Below are 26,089 nucleotides of genomic sequence, written 5' to 3' on the forward strand. Positions count from 1 at the left end.
GAATACCCTAGCACGCCTCCTGTAAGACCCAAATTATCAGTATATCCACACACTACTATTATAGTGTCCCTTGTCCATTATTCTCCTTACTCGAGGTATTCTACCCATCCCCGTAAGACCTCACTTCAATTATATATGCGTGTGTTGTCTGTTCTTTCCGATGTCGTCAGTGAATGGGTTCCCATTCCTACCACGGTGGGAGCAATAGTGGTGCAGATACAAACAACCTCAGCGATCATCATTTGTTACATTTATTTACCTCCAGGTATACCATTTACTTACATTGAACTGACCACCTTAATTCAACAACTTCCCTCTATTTTATCCTTCTTGGGGGTTTCAGTGTTTACCATACCCTGTGGGGAAACACCACTTCATCTGATAGGTCCTTTCTTATGCGATCAGCATTCTACCGACCGTGATCTGCGTCTCCTCAGTGCTGTACTCTTACCCACTTCAGTGTCACCCATGCTCCTTTTCAGCTGTCGACCTAACGAACACTTCCCCAACCTAGTGTCTTTGCTACATAGGTTACTACATTACTGTCTTTCTAACAGTGACCAGTTTCCAGTCCTCTTGTCACTTCCTTACCACCGCCTGTGGACAGATTTCCACGATGAGTGCTTCAGAGAGTCAACTGGAAGTTGAATGCCTTTATGGTCTTCGCCACCACTGTGTCAGATTGCGTCGACAAGGTTGCGCTAAACATCTTCGACGCGGTCACCTGCGCCGCTGAATCTGCTATCCCCCTTTTCTACAGGTTCCGTCCATCACTGACCAATGGCATAGTGGAACAAAGACATTACAGCTGTTCAGGATCGTCATAAAGCGTTACATCATCTCAACCAGCGTTCTTCACAGGCCACCCTTAATGACTATGTGCTAAGGTTTGCTATCTATTTAAGCATAGTAAGAAGGAGTGCTTGGACGTCGGCCGGTGTGGCCGAGCAGTTCTAGCCGCTGCAGTCTGGAACCGCGCGACCGCTACGGTCGCAGGTTCGAATCCTGCCTCGGGCATGGATTTGTGTGATGTCCTTAGGTTAGTTAAGTTTAAGTAATTCTAAGCTCTAGGGGACTGATGACTTTAGAAGTTAAGTCCTATAGTGCTCAGAGCCATTTGAACCAAGTGCTTGGACGCTACCTCTCCCACTTGGAAATTTTTTCTTTTTTTCCCAGGCGTGGGCCAAGCTCCATAGTCTTTCGTACTGGGTCTTGTCCTTAAGGATGGTCTTTGTAGAGATGCGTCGCTTCTTGCTGATCACGTTACGATCCACTGTGTGACAGCACCAGTGTCCTCTTCTTACCTAGCTATCTTTATAATTCAGAAATGGCAAGTTGAAGCGATCTTATATGTTTCGTCCCCCACTAAGCCGAATTGTATAATAAAACCTTCAATAAGTGGGAACTGCTTCAGGATCTTCTCTCAACATGGTCACAGACCCTGATTCAGTTCACAATCAAATGTTACAACATTTAAATGTTAATCTGCTCAAGATGTTGAACCATATTTGGTTCAAAGGTGTCCTGCCTTCGTAATGGATAGATGGCATCTTCCCAAACCTTAGGCCACTCGAAAACCGAACGTCTCTCGACAGCTACCGATTCATTAATCCCACCAACGTGGCATGCAAACTGCTTGAAAGGATGGTTGCCTACAGATTATTCTGAATTTTTTTCAAATCTCAGGCCTTTTGTCCCCCTGTCAGTGTGTTCTCTGGGAGGAACAATCCACAACCAACCATCCATAATCAACAGCACTCTGACAGGCTTTATTTAAAGCCAAACCTCATCACGGTCGTTTTCGACCCATATAAGGTATACAGCGTTGCATGGTGTCACCACATTTTTATCATCATCCATGACTGGGGCTGTCAAGACTCCATACAGAGTCTTATTCACTGGTTCTTATCCTACCAGTTGTTCAGGGTTAGAGTTAGTACTTCAGTCAGCTTTCCATAGATCCAAGAGAATGTCGTCTCACAGGGTTCTACGCTGCGTGTCTCTCTCGTCGTCATAAATGGGCTATTTACCTCCGTTAGGCCACTGGTCACCCTAACTTAGATACTTTCCAATGGTTTCCAGTTCTCTCCTACAAAAACACGAATCACGAAATTCTGTCGTCGTACCGTGGTTCATACTGATTCAGAACCTTACTTAGATACCCAGCACTTGAATGTTGTTGCACAGTCCCCCTTTCACGGCCTTCTTTTTCATAAAAAGCTGACTTGGGTGCCCCATATTCATCAACCAAAGACTAGCTACATACAGAAACTTAAAGCTGTCTGCTTCCATGCCGAAACATCTTGGGGTGCAGATCATGCTCCTCTTCTCTGTATTTACCGGGCCCTGGTCTCATTCCGACTGGACTATGCTTGCCTGGGTTATGGCTTTGCCGCACCTTTAGATTCGGAATTGTTAGACCCATTCCATTGTTGCGACGTGCAATTGACTTTCTGGACTGGTCTCTTTGACAAAGTGGGGATCTTCTGTCTTCGGACACCGAGCGAGGTGGCGCAGTGGTTAGCACACTGGACTCGCATTCGGAAGGACGACGGTTCAATCCCGTCTCCGGCCATCCTGATTTAGGTTTCCCGTGATTTCCCTAAATCCTTTCAGGGAAATGCCGGGATGGTTCCTTTGAAAGGGCACGGCCAATTTCCTTCCCTGTCCTTCTCTAACCCGAGCTTGCGCTCCGTCTCTAATGACCTCGTTGTCGACGGGACGATAAACACTAATCTCCTCCTCCTTCTTCTCTCTTCAGTTCCTTTCCTGGTCACCTATGCAATCGTCATTCGACAGTTCCCTCATAATCAAACGTATTGCGTATTGCGTTTTTTGTATACGAGTCCCCCCCCACCGATCCCCGATACCTCTCTGCTAGGCCCTCTGCCTGTCCTCTATAGAAAGTACTCTCTGTGATTTCTTGTGCACTGCCACTTGATTCACAACCAGGCTACTAATTAGGACTGATCTATTTTAAGGTTGTAAAGTCTCAGTTGCTCCTGTGATCTTTTGAAATCAGTTCCATTGAGGCAGCAGTAGCAGACCGAGACACAAGCAGCAACAGGGAAGTAACCGGTATTGTGACTTATACGGGCTCCTAATCAGGAGCGACTTTTATATCATCATCTGTGTGGTTTAATAGTTTAGTTACTTGAGTTTCTGCATGTTAATTTAATATCTAATAGCCACAGTTCTCGCGTTTTCGTTTGTGTTGGAAAGTAAATTGATTTTGTGACATATTACAAGTCCTAAGCAGGGGTGAATTATTTAGTTTCACCTGAGTGTTTCGGTAGTTATGTTTCTGAATCTCTGCGTATTAATCTAATTTATTAGACACATTTCCTGCGTTTTCGCCAGGGTCTACAGTAGAGTTACGCTGCACGTGCCCATAGTCTGTTTACCTGAATAGTTTATTTTTCCATGGCCTTTAGTTTGGACAGGGACTGCGATTGTTGTGTGTGGATGCGAGCAGAGTTGGTGACACTTCGCTCTCAGCTTCAGGCTGTGATGGCTTCGGTTACACAGCTTCAGGCTGCAGTCGATAGGCGCCACTGTTGTGGGCCGGCCATGGGCATCCAACGGACATCCAGCACGTCTGAGTCCTCCGATCGGTCCTCACCGGTGGCCAACCCAGTTACTGCTCGCACTGAGGTTGACCCCTCACCTGTGGTCGAGTGAGAGGTCGCCTCGGGTCGTAGCAGGTGGCGAAAGACTTCGCAGGCGGCCGCACGTAAGGCCTCCCCGGTGTGCCTGACAAACAGGTTCCAGGTGCTGTCTGTGGCTGACACTGTCGCTGAGCCACATGCTGTCGCCTCTCTCGTTTCAGAGGAAACATCTCAGCCTGCAAGATACGGACAATCACAGTGGGTGAGATTATCGATAGTAGGGAGCTCCAACGTTAGACGCGTTATGGAGCCCCCTTAGATACACAGCAACCAAGAAGGGAAAGAAAACCAATGTGCACTCAATATGCACATCGTGTGGAGTCATCCCAGATATGGACTGGGTCCTCCCGGATGCCATGAAGAGCACAGGGTGCTGCCAACTGCAGGTGGTTGCTCACGTCGTTAACACTGATGTGTGTCACTTTGGATCAGAAGAGATTCTCTCTGGTTTCGAGAGGCTAACAGAAGTGGTAAAGGCTGCCAGTCTTGCTTGCAACACGAAGGCAGAGCTGACCATTTGCAGCATAGTCGACAGGACCGATTGCGGACCTCTGGTACAGAACCGAGTGGAGGGTCTGAATCAGAGGCTCAGACGGTTCTGCGACCGTGTAGGCTGCAGATCCCTCGACTTGAGTGGTTGGGTTTTGGGTTCCGGTGAATAGGTCAGGTGTCCACTATACGCAGGAGGCGGCTACACGGGTAGCAACCGCTGTGTGACGTGGACTGGGCGGTTTTTTAGGTTAGAGGGTCTCGAGAAAACACAAGAAGGGCCTCAGTCACAAAGGGAGCAGGCCGAACACACGAAGAACGTAGATACAGGAACCATCGGTATAACAGTTGTAAATTGTCGTAGCTGTGTTGGGAAAGTACAAGAGCTCCAAGCGCTAATAGAGAGCACTGATGCTCAAATCATTACAGGCACTGAAAGCTGGCTAAATCCGGAGGTAAGCTCAGCCGAAATTTTTGCGAAGAACGTAACAGTGTTCCGAAAGGATAGGCTAAACATGGTTGGCGGTGGCATGTTTGTTGCTGTCATAAGTAGTTCATCTTGTCGCGAAATTGAAGTACATAGTTCCTGTGAGTTAGTATGGTCAGAGGTCATTGTAGGCAACGTGAATAAAATAATAATTAGATCATTTAGCGACCTCCCAATTCAGATGATACAGATGCTAAAACGTTCAAAGAAAACTTGAGTTTGATTTCAAACAGAACCCCAACTCATATGATTATTGTTGGTGGTGACTTTAATTTACCCTCGATATATTGGCGAAAATACATGTTTAATTCCGGAGGTACGCATAAAATATCATCCTAAATTGTGCTAAACGTATTCTCTGAAAATTATTTCGACAAGTTAGTTCGTGAGCTCACGCGAATAGTAAAAGATTGTGAAAACACACTTGATCTCTTAGTAACAAATAATCCTGAGTTAATAACGACCATCAAAACGGATACAGGGATTAGTGACCACAGGGTTGTCGTATCGAGATTGAATATTGTAACCCTCCAAATCCTCAAAAATTAAACGAAAATATACTTATTCAAAAAAGCAGATAAAAATTCACTTGACGCCTTCCTGAGCGACAATCTCACTCCGTCCAAATTAATAATATAAGATAGACCAGATGTGACTTGAATTCAAAGAAATAGTATCAACAGCATTTTAGAGATTTAAACCAAATAAATTAACAAACGACGGAGATGATCCTCCTTGGTACACAAAACGGGTTAGAACACCGTTGATCGAGCGAGGTGGCGAAGTGGTTAAACACTGGACTTGCAATCGAGAGGACGACGGTTGAATCCCGCGTCCGGCCATCCTGATTTAGGTTTTCCGTGATTTCCCTAAATCGCTCCAGGCAAATGCCGGGATGGTTCCTTTGAAAGGGCACGGCCGACTTCCTTTCCAGTCCTTCCCTAATCCGATGAGACCGATGACCTCGCTGTCTGGTCTCCTTCCCAAACAACCCAACCCCCAGAACACTATTGCAGAAACAACGAAACAAACATGCCAAATTTAAGACTGGCGATCTTCTACAGAAGCTCGACATATAACGCGGACTTCAATGCGAGATGTTTGAACCATTTTTCCACAACGAAACTTTGTCTCGAAACCTGGCAGAAAATCCAGAGAGATTCTGGTTGTATGTGAACTATGTTAGCGGCAAGAAACAATCCAGTGCCTTCTCTGCGCAACAGCAATGGTGATACCATCGAAGATAGTGCTGCCAAAGCAGAGTTACTAAACACAGCCTTCCGAAATGCCTTCACAAAAGAAGACGAAGTAGATATTCCAGAATTCGAATCAAGAGCAGCTGCCAACATGAGTAACGTAGAAGTAAATATCCTCGGAGTAGTGAAGCAACTTAAATCATTTAGTAAAAGCAAGTCTTCTGTTCCAGACTGCATACCAATTAGGTACCTTTCGGAGTATGCTGATGCTTTAGGTCCATACTTTACATTCATATACAACCGTTTGCTCGACGAAAGATCCGCACCCAAAGACTGGAAAGTAGCGCAGGTCATACCAATATTCAAGAAAGGTAGTAGGATTAATCCACTTAATTACAGGTCCATATCATTAACGTCGATATGAAGCAGGATTGTGGAATGTATATTGTGTTCGAACATTATGAATTACCTTGAAGAAAACGGCGTATTGACACACAGTCAAGAAGGATTTAGAAAAAATGTTCTTGTGAAACATAACTATCTCTTTATTCGCATAAAGTGTTGAGTGCTGTTGACAGGGGATTTCAGATCGATTCCGTATTTCTGGATTTCCGGAATGCTTTTGGCACTGGTATCACACCAGCGACTTGTAGTGAAATTGCGTGTTTACTGAATATCGTCTCTGTTATGTGACTGGATTTGTGATTTCCTGTCAGAGAGGCCACAGTTCGTGGTGATTGACTGAAGGTCGTCGAGTAAAACAGAAGTGATTTCTGGCGTTCCCCAAGGTATTGCTATAGGCCCTTTGCTGTTCCAAATTTATATAAACGATTTGGGAGACAATCTGAGCAACCGTCTTAGGTTGTTTGCAGATGACGCTCTCGTTTATCGACTAATAAAGTCATCAGAAGATCAAAACAAATTGCAAAGCGATTTAGGAAAGATATCTGAGTGGTGCGAAAATTGGCAGTTGACCCTAAATAACGAAAAGTGTGAGGTCATCCACACGAGTGCTTAAAAAATTTGTTAAACTTCGGTTACACGATAAATCAGTCAACGAAGTGGCCGACGGCCTTCACTTGACAACCAAGAGCACTAGCGTTTGCATAATGATGTGAGTACTAACAGACAAGCAACACTGCGTGAAGTAACCGTAGATATCAATGTGAGACGTACGACGAACGTATCTGCTTCGACAGTGTGGCGAAGTTCGGCGTTAATGAGCTATGGCAGCAGACGACCGATGCAAGTGCCTTTCCTAACACCGCAATATAGCCTGCAGCGCCTCTCCTGGGGTCGTGACCATATCGGTTTGACCATACGTCACTGAAAAACCGTGTCTTCGTCAGACGAGTCCCGATTTCAGTTGGTAAGAGCTGATGGTGGGTCTACAGTGTGGCGTAGACCCCTCGAAGCAATGGACCTGAGCCGTCAACTTGGTGAAGCCTCCATAATGGTGTGAACTGTGTTTGTATAGAATGAACTGGATCATCTGGATCTTCGGCTACTTGGAGACTATTTTCAGCCATTTATGGTCGTCATGTTCCCAAACAGCAACGAAATTTTCATGGATGAAAATGTGCCATGTCACTAGGCCACAAATGTTCACGATTGGTTTGAAGAACTCTCTGGATAGTTCGAACGAATGTTTTGGCCATTCAGATCACCCGAAATGAACCCCCTCGAACATTTATTTGACATAATTGAGAGGTAAGTTCGTGCAAAAGAAGGGCCGACACGATATTAAGAAGTACCACACGACTTTTGTCACATCGGTGTATTTCTCTCATCTCGTTTTTTATTGGCAGTCCAACAGATTTCCTAAATTTTTTTAGTATGCTCGTTTTTACTGTTCGGAATCTGCGAACTGGAAGGCATTCTTTGCTTTCTAACTTTCTTTGCCCTTCATCGGGTTGAGGGGAGTCTGTTGTGTGGTTGGGTTTCTCTCGCTATGAGTGAGACCTGGCAGACCCCTCGTCTTCTCTGTCATACGTACCGACCCGACCCATATATATCTCCGTAAATTATTTTTCAGCCGTGGCATCAGTACTCCCTTCACTCGACTTTAACGCTCCTACGTACTTCGATTATCAGATTATAATTCCAGATGAACTACCCCTCGATCGAGAGACCGATGACCTTGCGGTTCTACATCTACATTTACATCTACATTTATACTCCGCAAGCCACCCAACGGTGTGTGGCGGAGAGCACCGTCAATCACCAACTAATGTGCTTGAGGGGTGGATCACTGTTAGTGATGCAATCTGCGTCACGAGCACTCACACTCACAACCACCTTGCGAAGAATGTTCCATGTTTCGGCCTCGATTTCGGTGTGAATATTGTTTTTCAAGTCCTAGATACCTGTTGGCATACACGTTGGAGTTCAGAAAACTTCACAGGAAAGTCACAAATTGATGAATCGGGCGAACAGGGTTCCAATTGTCACCAAAGTGGGGAACAGGACTCTGAGGAATCATTCCACGTAAGACTGTCCTTGACATTCTGCCTCAGTGAGCGGATGCGCCATCCTGTTACGACGACTGCATATGGCTATCTTTAAAACGCTTTTCCTGCATTACATAATAAAATATCGATCTGATGCTACTGTGGCAGTGCAATTTGAGTCACTCTTAAAAAGTATGGACCCTGTGCAGACACGCCACACTACACAGAAAGTTTCTGACTCTCAACTGGTCCTTCGGTGCGTTTGATGAGGATTGGTCAGCGTCCAGTTTTATCTGCTCACATTGCCCGATAAGTGGAAATGGAGCACGTCAGTCATCATGCAGTTGTTGAGAAAATCCGGTTAAGCGTTGGTCATCTCCAGAAGCTGTGAACGGAACATGTGACGTGCTTGCCGATCTCTGGGCAGTAATTGTTGCACCACTTGGAGCTTGCAGGGATGGAAATTGATATGCAGATGCAACATCCGTCGCAGAGGTCTGATCGAGACATTGAGGACTTGTGAATGCCAACAAACTGATCGCGCTGGACTTAGCTGAAAACAGCTGTTACTGTTCCATTGTCGTCAAAGAGGCAAACCGTTGGTGTATCTGGTGGTAACTAATTCACTGCAGATACTGTTATTCTGAACTGCTGAATCCATCTTTTCTTCGACTTCTGAAACGGGACTTGACGTTTACGACAAACGTCAACATATTGCCGAAACAAACGCAGCGTTCATATGGTACTACCACCATACTCGAAATACGTTTGAACTGTGAACGCAAAATGTTGGTTTCGCCCATGACTCGTGCTGAATGGTAATGCTTTGAACTGCACTACACTCTGGCACCAACATCAACTCTTCAGTTAGCCATGTTAAAAAATGATAAGCAGTTTAAAATAGGTTATAGTTTCTGCCGCAACACGTACAAAAGAGAACGTGTATACAAAGCGAAACTCAATACAAACTTTATTGTGCCAGCATGACTTCCAGATATGTGAAGGGCATGCAACAACCTGGATGCAAATAGTTACAGCTACAATGTTGCAAGCGCTCAAGCTAAACTTAACTACTTTTATATGAAGGAAAAAAGCATTTAAATTACCTTCCAGTGCTGAGAAGTTTTTAACTTCAAAATGAGAGCTTATTGCTTTTTCTTACAGTGGATTTGAAATTTAAGCATCTGAAAAATTATATGACGAAATTACAAGAAGATCTAGATCTACATAGATACTCTGCAAGCCACCGTAAGGTGCGTGGCAGAGGATACCCTGTACTTACCATTTCCCGCTGTTCCACTTGCAAATAGATCAAAGGAACGTCGACTGTCTGTATGCCTCCCAAAGGACCCTAATTTCTCGAACCTTACGTTCGTGGTCCTTACACGCAGTGTATGTTGGTGTCAGCAGAATCTTTCTGTCGGCGCCGTACCGTTCATCCGGAACCAGAACTTTACTTAATGACGATCCACTCATTGTAGTGGAGACGTATCGATTGTTAGGACTGGATTTCGACGCCCGATTGACTTGGCTTCCTCACCTTCGTCAGCTTAAGCGGAAAGGCTGGCAGCAACTCAATGCCCTCCGCTGCCCGAGCAACACCAATTGAGGTGCAGATCGCTCTACGCTGCTGCAGCTCTACGGAGCCCTTGTTCAATCCTGCCTTGACCATGGGAGTCTGGTTTATGGTTCGGCAGCGCCCTCAGCGTTGCGTCTACTCGACCCCGTGCACCACTGGGGCGTTCGCATAGCGACAGGAGCTTTCAGGACGAGTCCGGTGACCATTGTCTTTGCGGAAGCCGGAGTCCCTTCATTGCAGGTTAGGCTTGCACAACTGCTCGCCTGTTACATTGAACACGTTCGTAGTTCTTCTGCGCATCCGAATCACCGTCTCCTTTTCCCACCCACGGCGGTTCATCTCCTGCATAGGCGGCCCAGGTCAGGGCTTCCAATTGCAGTTCTTGTCCGATCCCTTCTTTCTGAACTGGAGTCGTTGCCTTTACTACCTATACTTGAATTCCATTCACGTACACCTCCTTGGTGTACACCTAGGCCGCAGATTCGCCTGGACCTTACACATGGCCCTAAGGACTCAGTTAACCCTGTGGCTCTCCGCTGCCACTTCCTCTTGATTCTTGACAAGTACCGAGGCCACAAAGTGGTTTACACCGACCGCTCGATGGCTGATGGTCACGTCGGCTTCGCGTATGTCCATGGTGGACGTACTGAACAACATTCCTTGTCTGATGGCTGCAGTGTTTTCACTGCCGAGCTGGTGGCTATATCTTGTGTCGTTCAAGCCCTGGGGAGTCGTTTCTTCTGTGTACAGACTCCTTGAGCAGCCTACAAGCTATCAACCAGTGCTACCCTCGTCATCCTTTGGTAGCAACCATCCAGGAGTCCATCTGTGCGGTGGAAAAGTCCGGTCGTTCAGTGGTGTTTGTCTGGAGCCAGGTCACGTCCGAATCAGAGGCAATGAACTTGCCGACAGACAGGCCAAACAGGCTACGCGGAAACTTTTTATGGAGATCAGCTTCTCTGCAATTGACCTGCGTTCAGTACATACGCCGCATGGTTTTGCGGCTTTGGGAGTCGAAATGGCGTAACCTCAGCACACACAAACCACTACGTGTCATTAAGGAGACTACAAATGTGTGGCAGTACTTCATGAGGGCCTCTTGCAGGTACTCTGTGATTCTCTGCTGGCTCCGCATTGGCCACGCTTGGGTGACACACGGCTACCTCCTGCGCTTGGATGATTCACCTCATTGTAGGTGCGGCGCCCGCTGACAGTGGCCCGTATCTTGGTGAGCTGTCCTTCTTTGGCTGCCCTGCTACGGATTGTTCAGTTACCGGACTCGTTGCCATTAATTTTAGCTGACAACGCCTCATAGGCTAATTTAAGTTTACTTTTTATACGTGACCGTGGGTTTTATCATTCTATATAAGTTTTAGCGCATGTCCTACGTCTTTTCGTGTTCTCCATTCTAATGCTTTTAGGGTGGATGTTTTAATGTGTTGCACAGTGGCTGGCTTTTCCTTTTTATTCTCATGGTCGACCAGCCACGGTCATCTGCTATCTTGTTTTTACCCCTTCTTCGTGTTTCTTGCTTCTCTCTGTGGTTTTCTTCTCCTGCTTTGTCCATAGCAGTGTTGGTTACCCTTCTGTCGTTCTTCTCGTTCTTCCTTTCACCAGTTATTGTATTGTACGTCTCCTTTCTTTTCTTCTTACCCTTGTGTAATTATTTTACCGGGAACAAGGGACCGATGACCTCACAGTTTGGTCCCATCCCGCCCCCCCCCCCCCCTTTTTAAACCAACCAACGAACCTTATCGACAATGTAAGTATAGAGACGGGGATTAGCGATCATGATGTCATTATCGCAGCTATGATTACAAAAGTTAATAAATCAGTCATGAAGGCTAGGAGAGAGTTTCTGCTAGATAGAGCAGATAAGCCGTAATTAACATCTTATTTAAAAAGTGAATTGGCATCACTTAGTGCCAGTAAGATGGATGTAGAGGAATTATGGGCAAAGTTTAAGCAAATTGTAAGTCATGGTCTGGAGAGCTACTTGCCCAGTAAGTGGATGAAGAATGGAAAAGACCCACCATGGTTTAATAACGAAATTCGTAAGATGCTAAGGAAGCAGAGGCTGTTGCACTCTAGATTCAAAAGGGGACGCACAAACGACGACAAGGGAAGGCAAGTTGAGATTCGTGCGTCTGTGAAAAGATCTATTCGTGAAGCATACAACTACTACCACCGTCATACCCTAGCATAAGATCGGGCAGAGAACCTGAGAAAATTCTGGTCGGACGTAAAATCGTTAAGCTAGTGTAAGGCTTCCATTCAGTCCACATCAAAATGAAAGCCGAAGTTTTACATTTCACTTTCTAGAAATCGTTCTTGCAGTAGAACCATAAAAGATATCGTCATTTGACCATCGGACAGATTCGCATATGGACGACAAAGAAATAAGCATACCTGGCGTAGAGGAGCAACTAAAAGATTTGAAAAAAAATAAATAAATCACCAGGTCCTGATGGAAGCCGGCCGTGGTGGCCGAGCGGTTCCAGGCGCTTCAGGCCGGAACGGTGCGACTGCTACGGTCGCAGGTTCGAATCCTGCCTCGGGCGTGGATGTGTGTGATGTCCTTAGGTTAGTTAGGTTTCAGTAGTTCTAGGGGACTGATGACCTCAGATGTTAAGTCCCATAGTGCTCAGAACCATTTGAACCATTTGTAGCCAATAAACAGATTCTAATAATACTTAGAAAGTGTAGTTTTTGTGCAAACATACACTTTTTTTAAATGGAACAGTGCCTGTTTACATTAACAAACCAAAAGTAGGGCAAATTATGTCAGTGGTGTTTGTTGCAAGCGTTAATACCTCCGTTAACAGCCTGCAATGGGGCACCGTGTCAAATGCTGTCAATCTAGAAACACGGAATCTGCCTGTTGCCCTTCATGCATAATTGTCAGTACGTCATGTGAGAAAAGGGCAACCTGAGTTTCACTAGAGAGATGATTTCTAAAACCATGTTGATTCGTGGACATAAGCTTCTTAGCCTCAAGAAATTTTAATATATTCGAACTGAGAACGTGTTCAAGGATTCTGCAGCAAACAGAAGTTAGGGATATTGGTCTGTAATTTTTCGGGTACGTTCTTTTACCTTTCTTATATACTGGAGTTGCCTGCGCTCTTTTCCAGTTTGTTGGGACTTGGTGCTGGGCGAGAGATTCACGACGAATGCGGGCTAGTTAAGGTGAAAATGCCGTAGAGTACTCTTTGTAAAATCGAACTGGGGTTCCATCCGGACTTGGTGATTTATTTCTTTCCAAATCTTTCAGTTGCTACTCTACGCTAGGTACGCTTATTTCTATGTCGTCCATAAGGGAGTTTGTCCGATGGTCAAATGGGGGTGTGCTTGTACGATGCTCCTGTCTGACTTTTTTAACGTGAAATTTAAAACTTCTGCTACACGAGACTGGCCAACAAGGGGCCAAAGGGAAGCCTTAGACCCGCTTAGCGATTTTACGTACAACCAGAATTTTCTCAGGTTCTCTGTCAGATGTTTAGCTAAGGTGTGACGGTGGTAGGTGTTGTATAGCTTTGCGCATAGAGCTTTTCACAGACGCACGAATCTCAGATAACTTTCGCTTGTCGTCATTTATGCGTTCCCTTTCGAACCTAGAGTGCAACAGCCTCTGCTTCCTCAGCATCCGCCGAATTTCGTTATTAAACCATGGTAAGTCCTTTTCATCCTTCACCCACTTACAAGGCACGTATCTCTCCAGACCACGATTTACAAGATGACTGTGGGTGCGTTTTCATAACTTATCTTCCATTTTTGAAAACCGTAAAACCACATTATTTTATCCTGTTTAACAAATGTGGTTAATCATTTCTCAATGAATGAGCCCTGTTTAATCGCAATCTGTCGTCAAAGGATTTTATGATTTCAGTTAGTTACATAATGTTTTGATTAATCTTTGGTTTAGCAGGACATTGATTTCGTGGAAGACAGTAAAAAATGTTCAAATGTGTTTGAATTCCTAAGGGATGACACTGCTGAGGTCATAGGTACTTAGACTTACACTAGTTAAACTAACTTACGCTAAGAACACACACACACACACACACACACACACACACACACACACACACACACACACACGCGCCTTGAAAAACTGAACACAGATCAATCGAGAAAACAGGAAAAAGTTGTGTGGAACTATGAAAAAATAAGCAAAATATACAAACTGAGTAGTCCACGCGCGCGCGCCCGAGGGAGGATTCAAACCTCGCGCAGGAGGGGCCGCGCAATCCGTGACAAGGCATCTCAAACCTCGCGGCCACTCGCCGCGGTGAATGATAGTATTTGAAGTGATCATAGTGAATAACCATTCTTTTTTACTGTGTTGAAATTGGTGTTGTATGAGAACTTAAGATAAATTAATTTGTTGCAGGTGCAGTATACCGAGTGAATGATGGTAGTGTTCGTACATATGGACCATCGCAGTGGCATAATCCTATGTCAAATGTTCCTGTGAGACAGTCTGCTACAGAAGAGAACTTCAGTCCATCCATCCACCCATATGCTTCAGGAGATTTTCCAAGATTTCCACATGGTGCTGGTGGTAATCCACATCCTCAACACAACCACGAGAAGATAGTGAATGCTAATAGTGGCGAGCCCCAAGGCACAGTGCGGAGAGAAGTCACCCCAATAAGAGAATATGCTGATTCATCACAGGGACAGAGGAACTCAATACTGAGAACTACAGCTAGTCCAGTCTTTCAAGACAGTGGTATCCTTCGACGAACTAGTGAAAATCACAGACCCGATTCTCGTGCCAGTTACCCAGAAACAGGTAAATGATCATATATCAGTACTGCAAACACTGCAGACCAGGTCGACTACACAGTTGTTTTGTCGAGTTCTGTAATTACTGCTAATAAGAAGGTAAAAACACTATGAAAAATAAAAAGTACTGAAATATACCAAACAAGGTGTAATATAAGGAATTTGTGCAACTACACAGATGGACGTAATGTCACTGTAACTGAAAGAAATAAATCGGCGAACAGAAAAAAATAACTGAATGATTAATACCAAATCTTCATCAGTGGGTATTATATTTTGCAGAGCTAGCAAGAATGTTTGTAAATTAAAAGTCATGCGTGAGCAGTAGCAAATATTTAAAATACAGATACTGGATTTTGTTTCTTTAAAATAGTTTTTGGGAGTCATTTAGAGTTATGTACATTAAATAGCGAAGGAAGTGTTATATCTCCCGTAGTGAGATGATGGCATCCATGAAAACACTTAGGATGATCACGACGTACCACATCACACGACTTCTGCGATAAACATTAAGTGTCAACCGAACTGGCGCGCAATGAGCCGAATGCACGGTCAACGACAAACACAGACTGCAAGAGCGAGACAGCCCAAAGAATTTACAACACGAATACAAGTGAGCGTAAGCTGAGCAAAAAGGAATCCAGTTACAGGCTGACGCTCCACCAGAGACCGGTAGTCAGAGACAGACAAGGACCGGGGGACACTTTCTGCTAGATGCAGTGTATAGGGGAGGGGGGGGGGGAGTTACTCCACCTCCATCAGATCTCCTCCTCCCTCTCCCTGGCAAACAAGTCTCCTGGTTGCTCGGCATCTCTGTACGACAGATCAAATTATACAGTGAGCATCGCTCAGGTGGTGGGAACATCTGTGGGTGCCATTCAGTTCTGGGACAGAGGGTTGGTTGGTCCTCCCCCCCCCCCCCCCCCCCCTTCTTGCTAAGGTCTCCTGTGGGCCTGATTTGTGGCGCCCCGACTGCTTAGTTTAATGCAGGCATAGCTGCTTTGTTTGGCCTTTGCAGGCTTTGCTGACCTGCTGCAGTTATATGTTCATGTCTAGGCAGTGGAACCTTGCTGATACTGTGACATGGTCCATTGGCCAGGAGCACTTTCCACTGAGCACAATAGGCCGAAGAAAACCCTTGGTTTACGGTTGTGCAGCACCTCAGCCAGAATGCGCCAGTGGAGTTGCTCACAAGGGAACCTCACCATCGCACCCCCCTCAGATTTAGTTATAAGTTGGCACAGTGGATAGGCCTTGAAAAACTGAACACAGATCAATCGAGAAAACAGGAAAAAGTTGTGTGGAACTATGAAAAAATAAGCAAAATATACAAACTGAGTAGTCCACGCGCAACATAGGCAACATCAAGGACAATACGAGCTCAGGAGCGCCGTGGTCCCGTGGTTACCGTGAGCAGCTAAAATAGAGCAGCTACGGAATGAGAGGTCCTTGGTTCAAGTCTTCCCTCGAGTGAAAAGTTTAATTTTTTTCTTTTCACACAATTATCGAAGTTCAGGCACTCACACATAATCAACTTCGATCTCTAAAATTCCAGGACATGTTCAGATTTGCTTGGACATATGCAGGATTTGACGGTCTACACACGGAAAAATTTGAAATCGTTAAAAACATATGTTTTGACAGAGCACAGGGAGAACTGTGCGACTGTGAAACTGTTGCATTCATTTGTTGCAGTTTATGTGACAAACTCTTATGTTTTCATCACTTTTTTGGGAGTGATTATCACATCCACAAGAAAACCTAAATCGGGCAAGGTAGAAGAACTTTTTACCCATTCGCCAAGTGTACAAGTTAGGTGGGTCGACAACATATTCCTGTCATGTGACGCACATGCCGTCACCAGTGTCGTATGGAATATATCAGACGTGTTTTCCAGTGGAGGAATTCCTATGACCTTGCGATCAAATGTTTTCGGTTCCCATTGGAGAGGCACGTCCTGTCGTCTACTAATGGCACGGTTTTGCGGTGCAGTCGCAAAACACAGACACTAAACTTATTACAGTGAACAGAGACGTCAACGAACGAACGGAACGGACGGATCATAAGTTTGCTGAAATAAAGATAGTAAACTTTTCGCTCGAGGGTGGATTTGAACCAAGGATCCCTCGTTCCGCAGCAGCTCACGCTAGCCACGGTACGACGGCGCTCCTAGGCTCGCATTATCCTTGATGTTGTATATGTTGCGCATGGACTACTCAGTTTGTATATTTTGCTTCTTTTTTCATAGTTCCACAAAACTTCTTCCTGTTTTCTCGATTGATCTGTGTTCAGTTTTTCAAGGCCTATCCACTGTGCCAACTTATAAGTAAATCTGAGGAGGGTGCGATGGGGAGGTTTCCTTGTCAGTAAGACGCCAAGAAACTTTCTAGGTAATGTCAATGCTATTTTCTGTAGTTGTTGTTTGAATGTTATGACCAACTTCTCGACCTGTGCGTTTGATAGCGTCTGGGACCGCACAGTGCTGAATTCCATTTTGGTGGAAGAACGCTTCAGAAACCTCAGATACGAACGGGTGACTCTTGTCTGAGACCAAGGTATGTGGCGCACCTTCGACAGTGAAAATGGCAGCCAAGGGCTGAATTACAGCATGTGACGTCATGGAGGACGACCGAGCAACATGTGGGAAATTAAACAAGGTGTCTATCACCAACAACCATATAACCCCTAACAAGGGGCTGGCATAATCTACGTGCTTCCGATCTTGTGACCCAGTGACATGGTGCATTGTCATCCATAAAAATTCCATGGTTTTTTCGGAACATGAAGTCCATAAATCGCTGCAGATGCTCTCAAAGTAGCCGAACGTAACTATTTCCAGTCAGTGATCGATTCACTTGGGCCGAAGGACCCAGTCTATTCCATATAAGCACTGACCACACCATTATGGAGCCACCACCAGCTTGCTCAGTGCCTCGTTGGCACTTGGGTCCTTGGCTTCGTGGGGTCTGCACCTTACTCGAACCTTACCATCAGCTCTTACTAACTGAAATCGGACTCATCTGACCAGGCCACGGTTTTCCACTCGTCAAAGATCCATCTGATATGGTCACGAGCCCAGGAGAGTCGCTGCTGGCTATGTCATGTTGTTAGCAAAGGCACGCGCGTCAATCGTCTGCTGCCATAGCCCATTAACGCCAGATTTCGCTGCACTGTCCTAATTGATACGTTCGTCGTACGTATTATATTGATTTCTGTGTTTATTTCACGCAGTGTTGCCTGCCTCTTAATACTGACAAACTCTTCTCAAATGCCGCTGCTTTCCGTCGTTAATTGAAGGCCGTCGCTCACTGCGTTATCCACGGTGAGAGGTAATGGCTGAAATTTGGTATTCGCGGTACACCCTTGACGCTGTAGACGTCACAATATTGAATTCCGTAACGATTTCTCAAATGGAATGTCTCATGCGTTCACCTCCAACTACCATTCCGCGTTCAAAGTCTGTTATTCCCGTCCTCGGCCGTAATCACGTTGGACACGTTTTCACATGACTCATCTAAGCACAAAAGACACCTCATTCACTGCCCTTTTATACCTTGTGTACGCGATACTACCGCCATTTGTATATGTGCATACTGTTATCCAATGAATTTCGTCACCTCAGAGTATTTCATCTTTATATATATCACATTTTATACTTTACTGGAGCATAAGGCATAAACGAAGTTCACAATACAGATTTTTCATTTGCGCTGTTTGTCCTATCTGGGTTTACATGAACTGGATAATGGGGAAAGAAATGGAAACGATGGGTGTGAATTCGTGACTTCCACTCTCACAGGATATTGTGATAATGTAATGCCGGAATTTGTGAATTTGTGATGGACTGGGATTCGAACCAGGATTTACTATGTCTCATGAGCAGTTGCCTTAACTGCTTCGGTCATCCAGACACGGTTTCTGACCGACTCAGATTTCCAAGTTGTCACATGCTGTAGTGCAGCATCACTCGTCCATTAACCCCCTGCTCCAGATATACCGACCATTGTAACGAAGCCATGAGACACTGAGAAGCTGTATAAGGACTCCTGCTACGGGGTAAATAAATGTTTCAAGCTGTGATTGCTGGAGGGAAATCTACTCACTCACATCATCTGTGTGGCCCATCGTGCCCTTTAAGCTACTCTCCTGTAAGTATGGTTGTAACAGAATGCACGATAACCTCAAAGGGTTGCACAGTGGTAATCAGTGAAAGGAATTCTTGTAGAACAAGACAGGTCGCAAAAACAGGAGTACATTAGCTGTTCTAGTTAGTAGCTGGTGACAGTAACATCCAAGCAACTAGTCGACCGTCACTAGCTAATGTAGGGTCACTGGCCTGTAGGGGGGGGGGGGAGGGGGAGGGAGGGAGGGAGAGAGAGAGAGAGAGAGAGAGAGAGAGAGAGAGAGAGTGAGTTCTGTTACCGGTAGGTGCCAGAGGAGGATGTTTCTTCTCCAGCTCGGTGTAGGCAGTCACAGTCTGCAAAGATTTTGATACAGGAACCGTAAGAGACAACGATCTGTTTCCTTAATTGATAGATGTTATGTTCTATAGTTAGGGTAGCACATTTTCGGTACTGGGCAAAGTCATTGTCTCTGCAGTTGACGAATAGTGGTTCTTCACATGATGAGTTTACATGAAACAGCTAACCAAAGTCTCGACAAATGGGGTTTTTCATACAGTGGGAATGCATACACCTGAAGTTTTGGCATTTAAAGCACCGCATCAGGAGTGCGAAATTGTGCTTTGTATCACAGCGGTGAGCCATGATTTTGACTTTTTCAGGGAGCAAATCCTCCTGAAAAGTCAAGATGAATGCTCCACTATCACCTTTGTTGTCTGGCAGGCCTCTACATACACGACATATAAAGTGGCCCATAACTTTACCAAATTAAAGCGTAATTCTTCATCCATCTGCAGTGTTAAGCCCTGGTGAAAACTGAACCATGTGCAGGCTCATATTGTATATCACAGTAAAAGTTAAATCACTAATATTCAGCATTGGGCAGGATACACTGTTTAATGAATACAGAACCACTTCCTAATTTTCTGAGGAAAGCTTTTTGATGCCATATACTCTCACCAACGGCCCTCCCTGCAGTCAGCACCCATCGAGAGTTGTACACCACTGGCTTGATGGACACAGCCCTGAGTCCAAGTGGGACATTACGAGCAGTAGGTCTTATATATAACTTAGCGAACGAACGGAGGCTTGGATGAGCAGTATGTGATTGGCAAGTTTTGGTGAGGCAGGTAAAGAGGGACTATCCAGGGGTCTGAGCAGCCACAGTGAGCTAGAGCTTGGGAATGCGTACTCACTTTGCTCTAATATAGACTTTTGAAACTCAACGTTGCTTTTCGTGGATTATTTATTCAGATAATCTTGGTGAACTCTTAAGATGTGGGAGAATTTGTTCAGGTAGTTGCACTGGTGCAGTTTACAATGCCATGGGCATTAAACATTGCCTGTGTATGCTCTGCTTGGTGTGATAACACTGTTATTTCAAAACATATATTTGTTCTACTGTGTGTAATCCCCCCAGGGTGTCCACAGCTCTTTCTTGGGTTCATCCGTGCCGTGCACAGGCCCCTGAGCTATTGCAGCCTTTCTTCCTTTCTGGGCTGAATTACCTTCCCCGTTCCATCTCCCTCCCAGTTATTATTCCTTTCCTTTCGCCCTTCCTTTGCCTCTCTTGGAGTTCTCATTTATGTCAGGTGGGCTATCCTTCTGACTTCATTTAATCTTCAGGTTTTGGTTTGTCTTCTTTTCCTTTCTGGTCTTTCTTAGGGGTTTGAGCTCCATCTCTAAATTTGAAATCTGTAGTGTGAGGCAGATGGGGAAGAACTCCCTCCCTAACATCCTTGGTGTGGGTTTCTCTCTTCTCCTCCCCCTCCCCTCCCTCTACCTTTACCCCTGTCTTCTCTCGTCCTATCACCTCCTTGCTAGGCCACCCTCTTGGTAACCAGTCTGTGTGGTGGAGCTGTTATGTACCATCTGACTGACTGTCTTATTGCACTGCTGATACTTGCACTGTGAATGCCTCTTGAAAGCCTTGGACTGGTTGCTTACGTTTTTGGGGCATCAGAACTCCCAGTAATGACCGTCACTGCAGGCAGCTGTTGCTGTGGCTGGGTGGCACCCACGAGGTGAGCCCCTGATTGGAGTGGGTGGTACCAGGGCAGAAGTTCGACACATGAAAGATGTTAAACTCTGGCCGCTCTTCCGCGGTCACGTATCTTCCTAGGAATACTTCAGTTCCTGTTTCTGCCTTCCCGCTCTTTCCCCCTTGGCTACCCACTGGGTGGAGAGCCAGGCTCGCTGGTTTGTGGCGCAACCCTTTCTGTTGTTCCTGATCTGTACCAGGACTGATGGGTCGACTTTTTTTTTTGTCGAACACATTGAGGACAAGCTCGGTGAAGTTGAGTCCTTAAGCAAGATGAAATCTGGCTGCCTCCTTATCAAGACAACCTCTGCCAGCCTGTTGGCCTCATTTCATGCCCCCAAATGCTTAGGAGACATGCCAGTGAATATCACCCCTTACAAGTATCTCAATATGTCACAGGGTGTAATTTTTCATAGGGACCTTCTCCTTCAGTCCGATAATTAACATAGGGCCAATTTGAAACAATGGTGTGTTTATTTGATCCAGCATGCCAAGAGAAGCCGTGAGGACATTAATGTAGACGCTGGCGCTTTCATCCTACCCTTTGAGGGGGATACCCTACTGAATAAGGTCAAGGTAATGGTATACAGATGCGACGTCAAACCTTTAATTCCCCCTACCAACATTGCTGTCGAACGGTCCACCTCCATCCAGAGCTCCACCTTGCCAATGAACTCCTTCGTATTGAGGAGACGCATCGCTTTCTTGGCGTGCTGTTTGATGCTCAGCTCACTTGGACACCTCATCTTCGCGAGCTTAAACAACGGTGCTGGCGGCACCTCAACATCTTTCGCTGCCTCAGCCACACCGTGTGGGAGGCTGCACGAGCAACCCTCCTACAGCTCTATAAGGCCTTAGTCCAATCCTGTCTCCACTACGGGAGCGTGGTGTACGACTCAGCAGCACCCTCAACGTTTCAGATCCTCCACCCGATTCTCCATTGTGGCGTCAGACTGGCGACAGGTGCCTTCCGCACTAGTCTGCTGACCAGCCTTCTTGAAGAAGCTGGAATCCCTCCCCTACGATTCCGCCGACAACAGTTGCTTGCGTCATACATCGTCCGCGTCCATGCCTCGCCCGACCACCCAAACCGCAGGCTCCTTTTTCCATCTTCTGCACTCCCTTCCCCACGACGGCGGCCTAGGTCGGGTCTCCCGATCGTGGTCCGCGTTCATTCCCTTCTCTCGTCACTAGAGTCCTTTCCCCTTCCTCCATCCTTCCGACCCTCTTCTTTTACCCCTCCTTGGTCCCTCTCTCGCTTGCAGCTTTGCTTGGATTTGTCATGCGACTCCGAAGTCCTCCGTTCCCCTGCCAATCTGCGTCAACAATTCCTGGCTCTTCTTGCCTCTTTTCGCGATGCAGATGTAGTCTACACCGATGGTTCTGTGGTCGATGGACGCACTGGGTTGCTTTCATCCACGGCGACTACATTGAGCAGCATTCCCTGCCTTGTGGGAGCAGTGTTTTCACTGCGGAGCTGGTTGCTCTTTATCGTGCACTCGCTCACATTCCCTCCTGCTCTGGGGAGTCATTTGTCATATGCAGTGACTCCCTGAGTGGATTGCAAGCACTCTACCAGTGTTTTTCTCTGCACCCTTTGGTGAGAGGTATTCAAGATGCTGTTTTTGCTCTCGCCGAGTGTGGTCGTTCAGAGACGTTTGTGTGGACCCCAGGCCACATCGGCATTCCAGGAAACGAACGTGTCGATCGGTTGGCCAAGCAGGCCACCACTTCGCCACCCCTGGAGCTTGGTCTCGTGGAAAGGGACCTCTGGTCAGCCCTACATCGCAAGGTCCGCGATGTCTGGAGCTCTGAATGGTCTGTATTGAACACGCCAAATAAGCTCCATATGGTAAAGTCGTCCACGGCCGTATGGAACTCATCCTTGAGGACCACGCGTAGGGACTCAGTTGTTTTCTGCCGTCTCCGAATTGGACGTACGCGGTTGACCCACAGCTATCTCCTTCGCTGTAAGAACCCACCCAAGTGTCGCTGTGAAGCAGGGCTGACAGTGGTCCATCTGCTGACTAGCCTTCTTGAAGAAGCTGGAATGCCCCCTTGCGGCAGTCTTTTAATTTACCAGCTGCACTTACATTAATTCTAGGTGACGATGCCTCTATAGCTGACTAAGTTTTACGTTTTATCAGTGCAGCTGGGTTTTATCACTCACTCTAGTGAGGGCGCTCTCGCATGATTTCTCAGGCTACACCCACTCCAGCGACTTTTAATTGTGACATGGATACCAAAATAGTGTCTTTTATGATAACAAGCTGTGTTGGTACCTCTATCAACGCTTTCCAACTGGAGGTTCTTCGTTTGTAGTTGAGTGGTTGACCTTTTACCTGATCCATCAACCACTGTAGTCTGTTTTACTCTAGTCAACTATTTGCTCTGCTCCTTTTAAGTGTCCTCTATTTTGTGTTATTGCGGTGTTCATTTTAGCTCTGTACCCTTTGGTGTTCCCTCCCTCTGGGTGCAGAGGTTACGCTTTTACTGTATAGGCCTTTTACAAGTATGCCTGTTTGGAACAGGGGACTGATGACCTCGATGTTTAGCCTCCATCAAACCCTGTAACCAACCAACCAACATTGCTCCTGTTGCCTCTAGTTCGGCCACATGTTCTCGCAATGTGATGCCACTCCCATCTGTGGTGACTGTGGGGAGCCCTTGCACCCCACCACTTACTGTGTAAACTGCTTTGGTGTCCAGTGCATACAAAGGGAAAAATCCAGGAAATAAAGATCCTTGAGTGTCTCAGCTACTTTGAGGTCCAGAAGAAGATTGACGAACTTCATCCTGTGAATCTCTGATTTATCTTTGCCTCAGTTATGTCTTCCTCTCCTCTCCCCTCCTCCTAACCCCCATCCTGCCCCCTTCCCTCCCCTCCCCTTCTCCAGCAGCTCTCACCCCTTGCCCTCTAGGAACTCTTCCTCCTCTTCTTCCCCCTCCTCCTCCTCAACCAAAGAAGAAATCCTCTTCTCTGGCTCCCTCTAGAGACGAAGCTCCCTGTTAGAACACTCCTTTCCAGCGTTCTCAAAATACGAAGCCTCCAACCTCAGTTCGGATGAGGGACCCACACTCCAAAGGCCCAAAATCTGCATGCTCTTTTCCCAATCTGGACATTGCTGCCGGCCGTTCCCTTACTGATAACACCTCCTACCTCCCTCTGAACGAGAAGAAGAAGCAGCGCAAGTCCAAGGATGAGGCTTCCCTGGTATCCCTGGCGGCTTTTTCCCCTCACTCCGAATCAGACCCAGTTTTTATGGATGTCACCCTATCCTCGTTGGTAATGACCAGTGATGCAGGGACATGACCCCCCCCTAGGATTCTTTGTTTCTAGCCTGGACTCTTGCCACACGATAATCCAGTGGAATTGTAATGGATATTACCGACAGTCATCGGAAATACAACAGATTGTTTCCTCTTACTCTGCATTCTGTCTTGCACTTAGAAAAACGCATTTCCGTGAAGACCACTCTCCAATATTTCGTGGTTATCGGGCATTTTGTCGGAATGTTCCCGTCCTGAGACAGCATCTGGAGGCGTGAGTGACTGGATCCCCCTTCATAGCACCCTGGAAGTAGTAGTGGTACAGGTGCGAACGACCCCAGCATTCACTATTTACAATGTCTACCCCTCTCCCAGCAGGCCACTTCCGTATGTTGAACTGCCTCCCTTAATACAGGGACTTTCAAGGCACACCACCCCCTGTGGGGGAGTGCCACTACGACAGACAGGGGTCTTTTAATTAACCAACTTATTACAGACCTTGATTTGTATCTCCTCAGTGACAGTTCTCCAACCCACTTCAGTGCCACTCGTGGCAACTTTTCTGCTGTTGATCTCACGATTTTCTCCCCTGCACCGAGCGAGGTGGCTCAGTGTTTAGCACACTGGACTCGCATTCGAGAGGATGCTGGTTCAATCCCACGTCCAGCCATCCTGATTTAGGTTTTCCGTAATTTCCCTAAATCGCTTCAGGCAAATGCAGGGATGGTTCCTTTAAAAGGGCACGGCCGACTTCCTGCCCCATCCTTCCCTTATCCGATGAGTTTGATGACCTCGCAGTTTGGTCTCCTCCCCAAATAAAATCATCTCAACCCAACCCACTCCCATGCAAGTGTGGATTAATTACTTTGGTCACTGCATGATGATCTTTGTGACAGTGACCAATTTCCAGTGATTTTCTCGTTCCCGTGCCACCGCCAGGCAGACAGGCCATCAAGCTGGGCAATTACAGAGAGCCAATTAGCCTTTATATACATTCGCTGTGCACTTCAACAACTCTCACACACTCTCTCTCTCTCTCTCTCTCTCTCTCTCTCTCTCTCTCTCTCTCTCTCTCTCTCTCTCTCTCTCTCTCTCTCTCTCACACACACACACACACACACACACACACACACACACACACAGATTGCATTGATGCAGTTACGCAAGACATCTCTGACACTATTCTTCTGCTGCTGGCAATGCTATGCCTGTATCCACAGATCGCTAGCGGCGTCGACCGGTACTGTGGCGGGCCAAGGACGTAGCAGTCGCTGATGTGCGGTGCAACGATTTAATCAACACCCTTCACAGACCAACCTTATCGTTTTTAAGTGTCTCCATGCTATGGCTCGCTACCTTATTAAGCAGAGTAAAAAGGAATACTGGGACATACGCTTCTTCATCTCAGGTTTGGTCCAAGGCCTGTAGCCGTCTGGACGACCAGTGACAATCAATTGTCAGGGGTGTTATCCTACAGGATGCCCTGTGTACTGATCACTTGTTCCTTGCAAAACACCTCACAGCACACACTGCATCAGCATTGACGCCCTCTTCTTATCCTGTTAACTTCCTTTGGCATAAAATATGAGTTGAAGAAACCCCCTTCTGTTTCAGCCCCCAAAATCAGAAGCCTATAATGAATGGGAATTCTTGCAGGCTCTTACCTCTTTACATGACATGACCTCAGGCCAGGATTCTACCAGATGATCCAACACTTGGGCGTTAGCCAGAGGCAACATCTACTACATCTACTCAGGGCCTTCAACCACATATGGCTCACAGGTATCTTCCCCTCTCACTGGCGAGAACGAGTAGTTATTGCCGTACTTAAGCATGGGAAGAATCACCGAGTGGGGTGGCGCAGTGGTTAGCACACTGGACTCGCATTCGTGAGGACGACGGTTCAATCCCGTGTACAGCCATCTTAATTTAGGTTTTCTGTGATTTCCCTAAATCGTTTCAGGCAAATGCCTGGATGGTTCCTTTGAAAGGGTACG

General features: G+C 46.3%; 1 protein-coding gene across 1 annotated transcript in view; it reads left to right on the plus strand.

Annotated features, from left to right (window-relative positions):
• Positions 1 to 26,089, plus strand: part of LOC126470373 (uncharacterized) — a 502,532-nt gene that overhangs the window by 307,870 nt on the left and 168,573 nt on the right. Inside the window, exon 3 of the mRNA XM_050098194.1 lies at positions 14,263 to 14,667. Within this exon, the coding sequence (XP_049954151.1) occupies positions 14,263 to 14,667 (405 nt within the window). The remainder of the gene's footprint in view (positions 1 to 14,262; positions 14,668 to 26,089) is intronic.

Source organism: Schistocerca serialis, chromosome 3 (assembly GCF_023864345.2).
Source record: "Schistocerca serialis cubense isolate TAMUIC-IGC-003099 chromosome 3, iqSchSeri2.2, whole genome shotgun sequence".
NCBI classification, from domain to species: Eukaryota; Metazoa; Arthropoda; class Insecta; order Orthoptera; family Acrididae; genus Schistocerca; species Schistocerca serialis.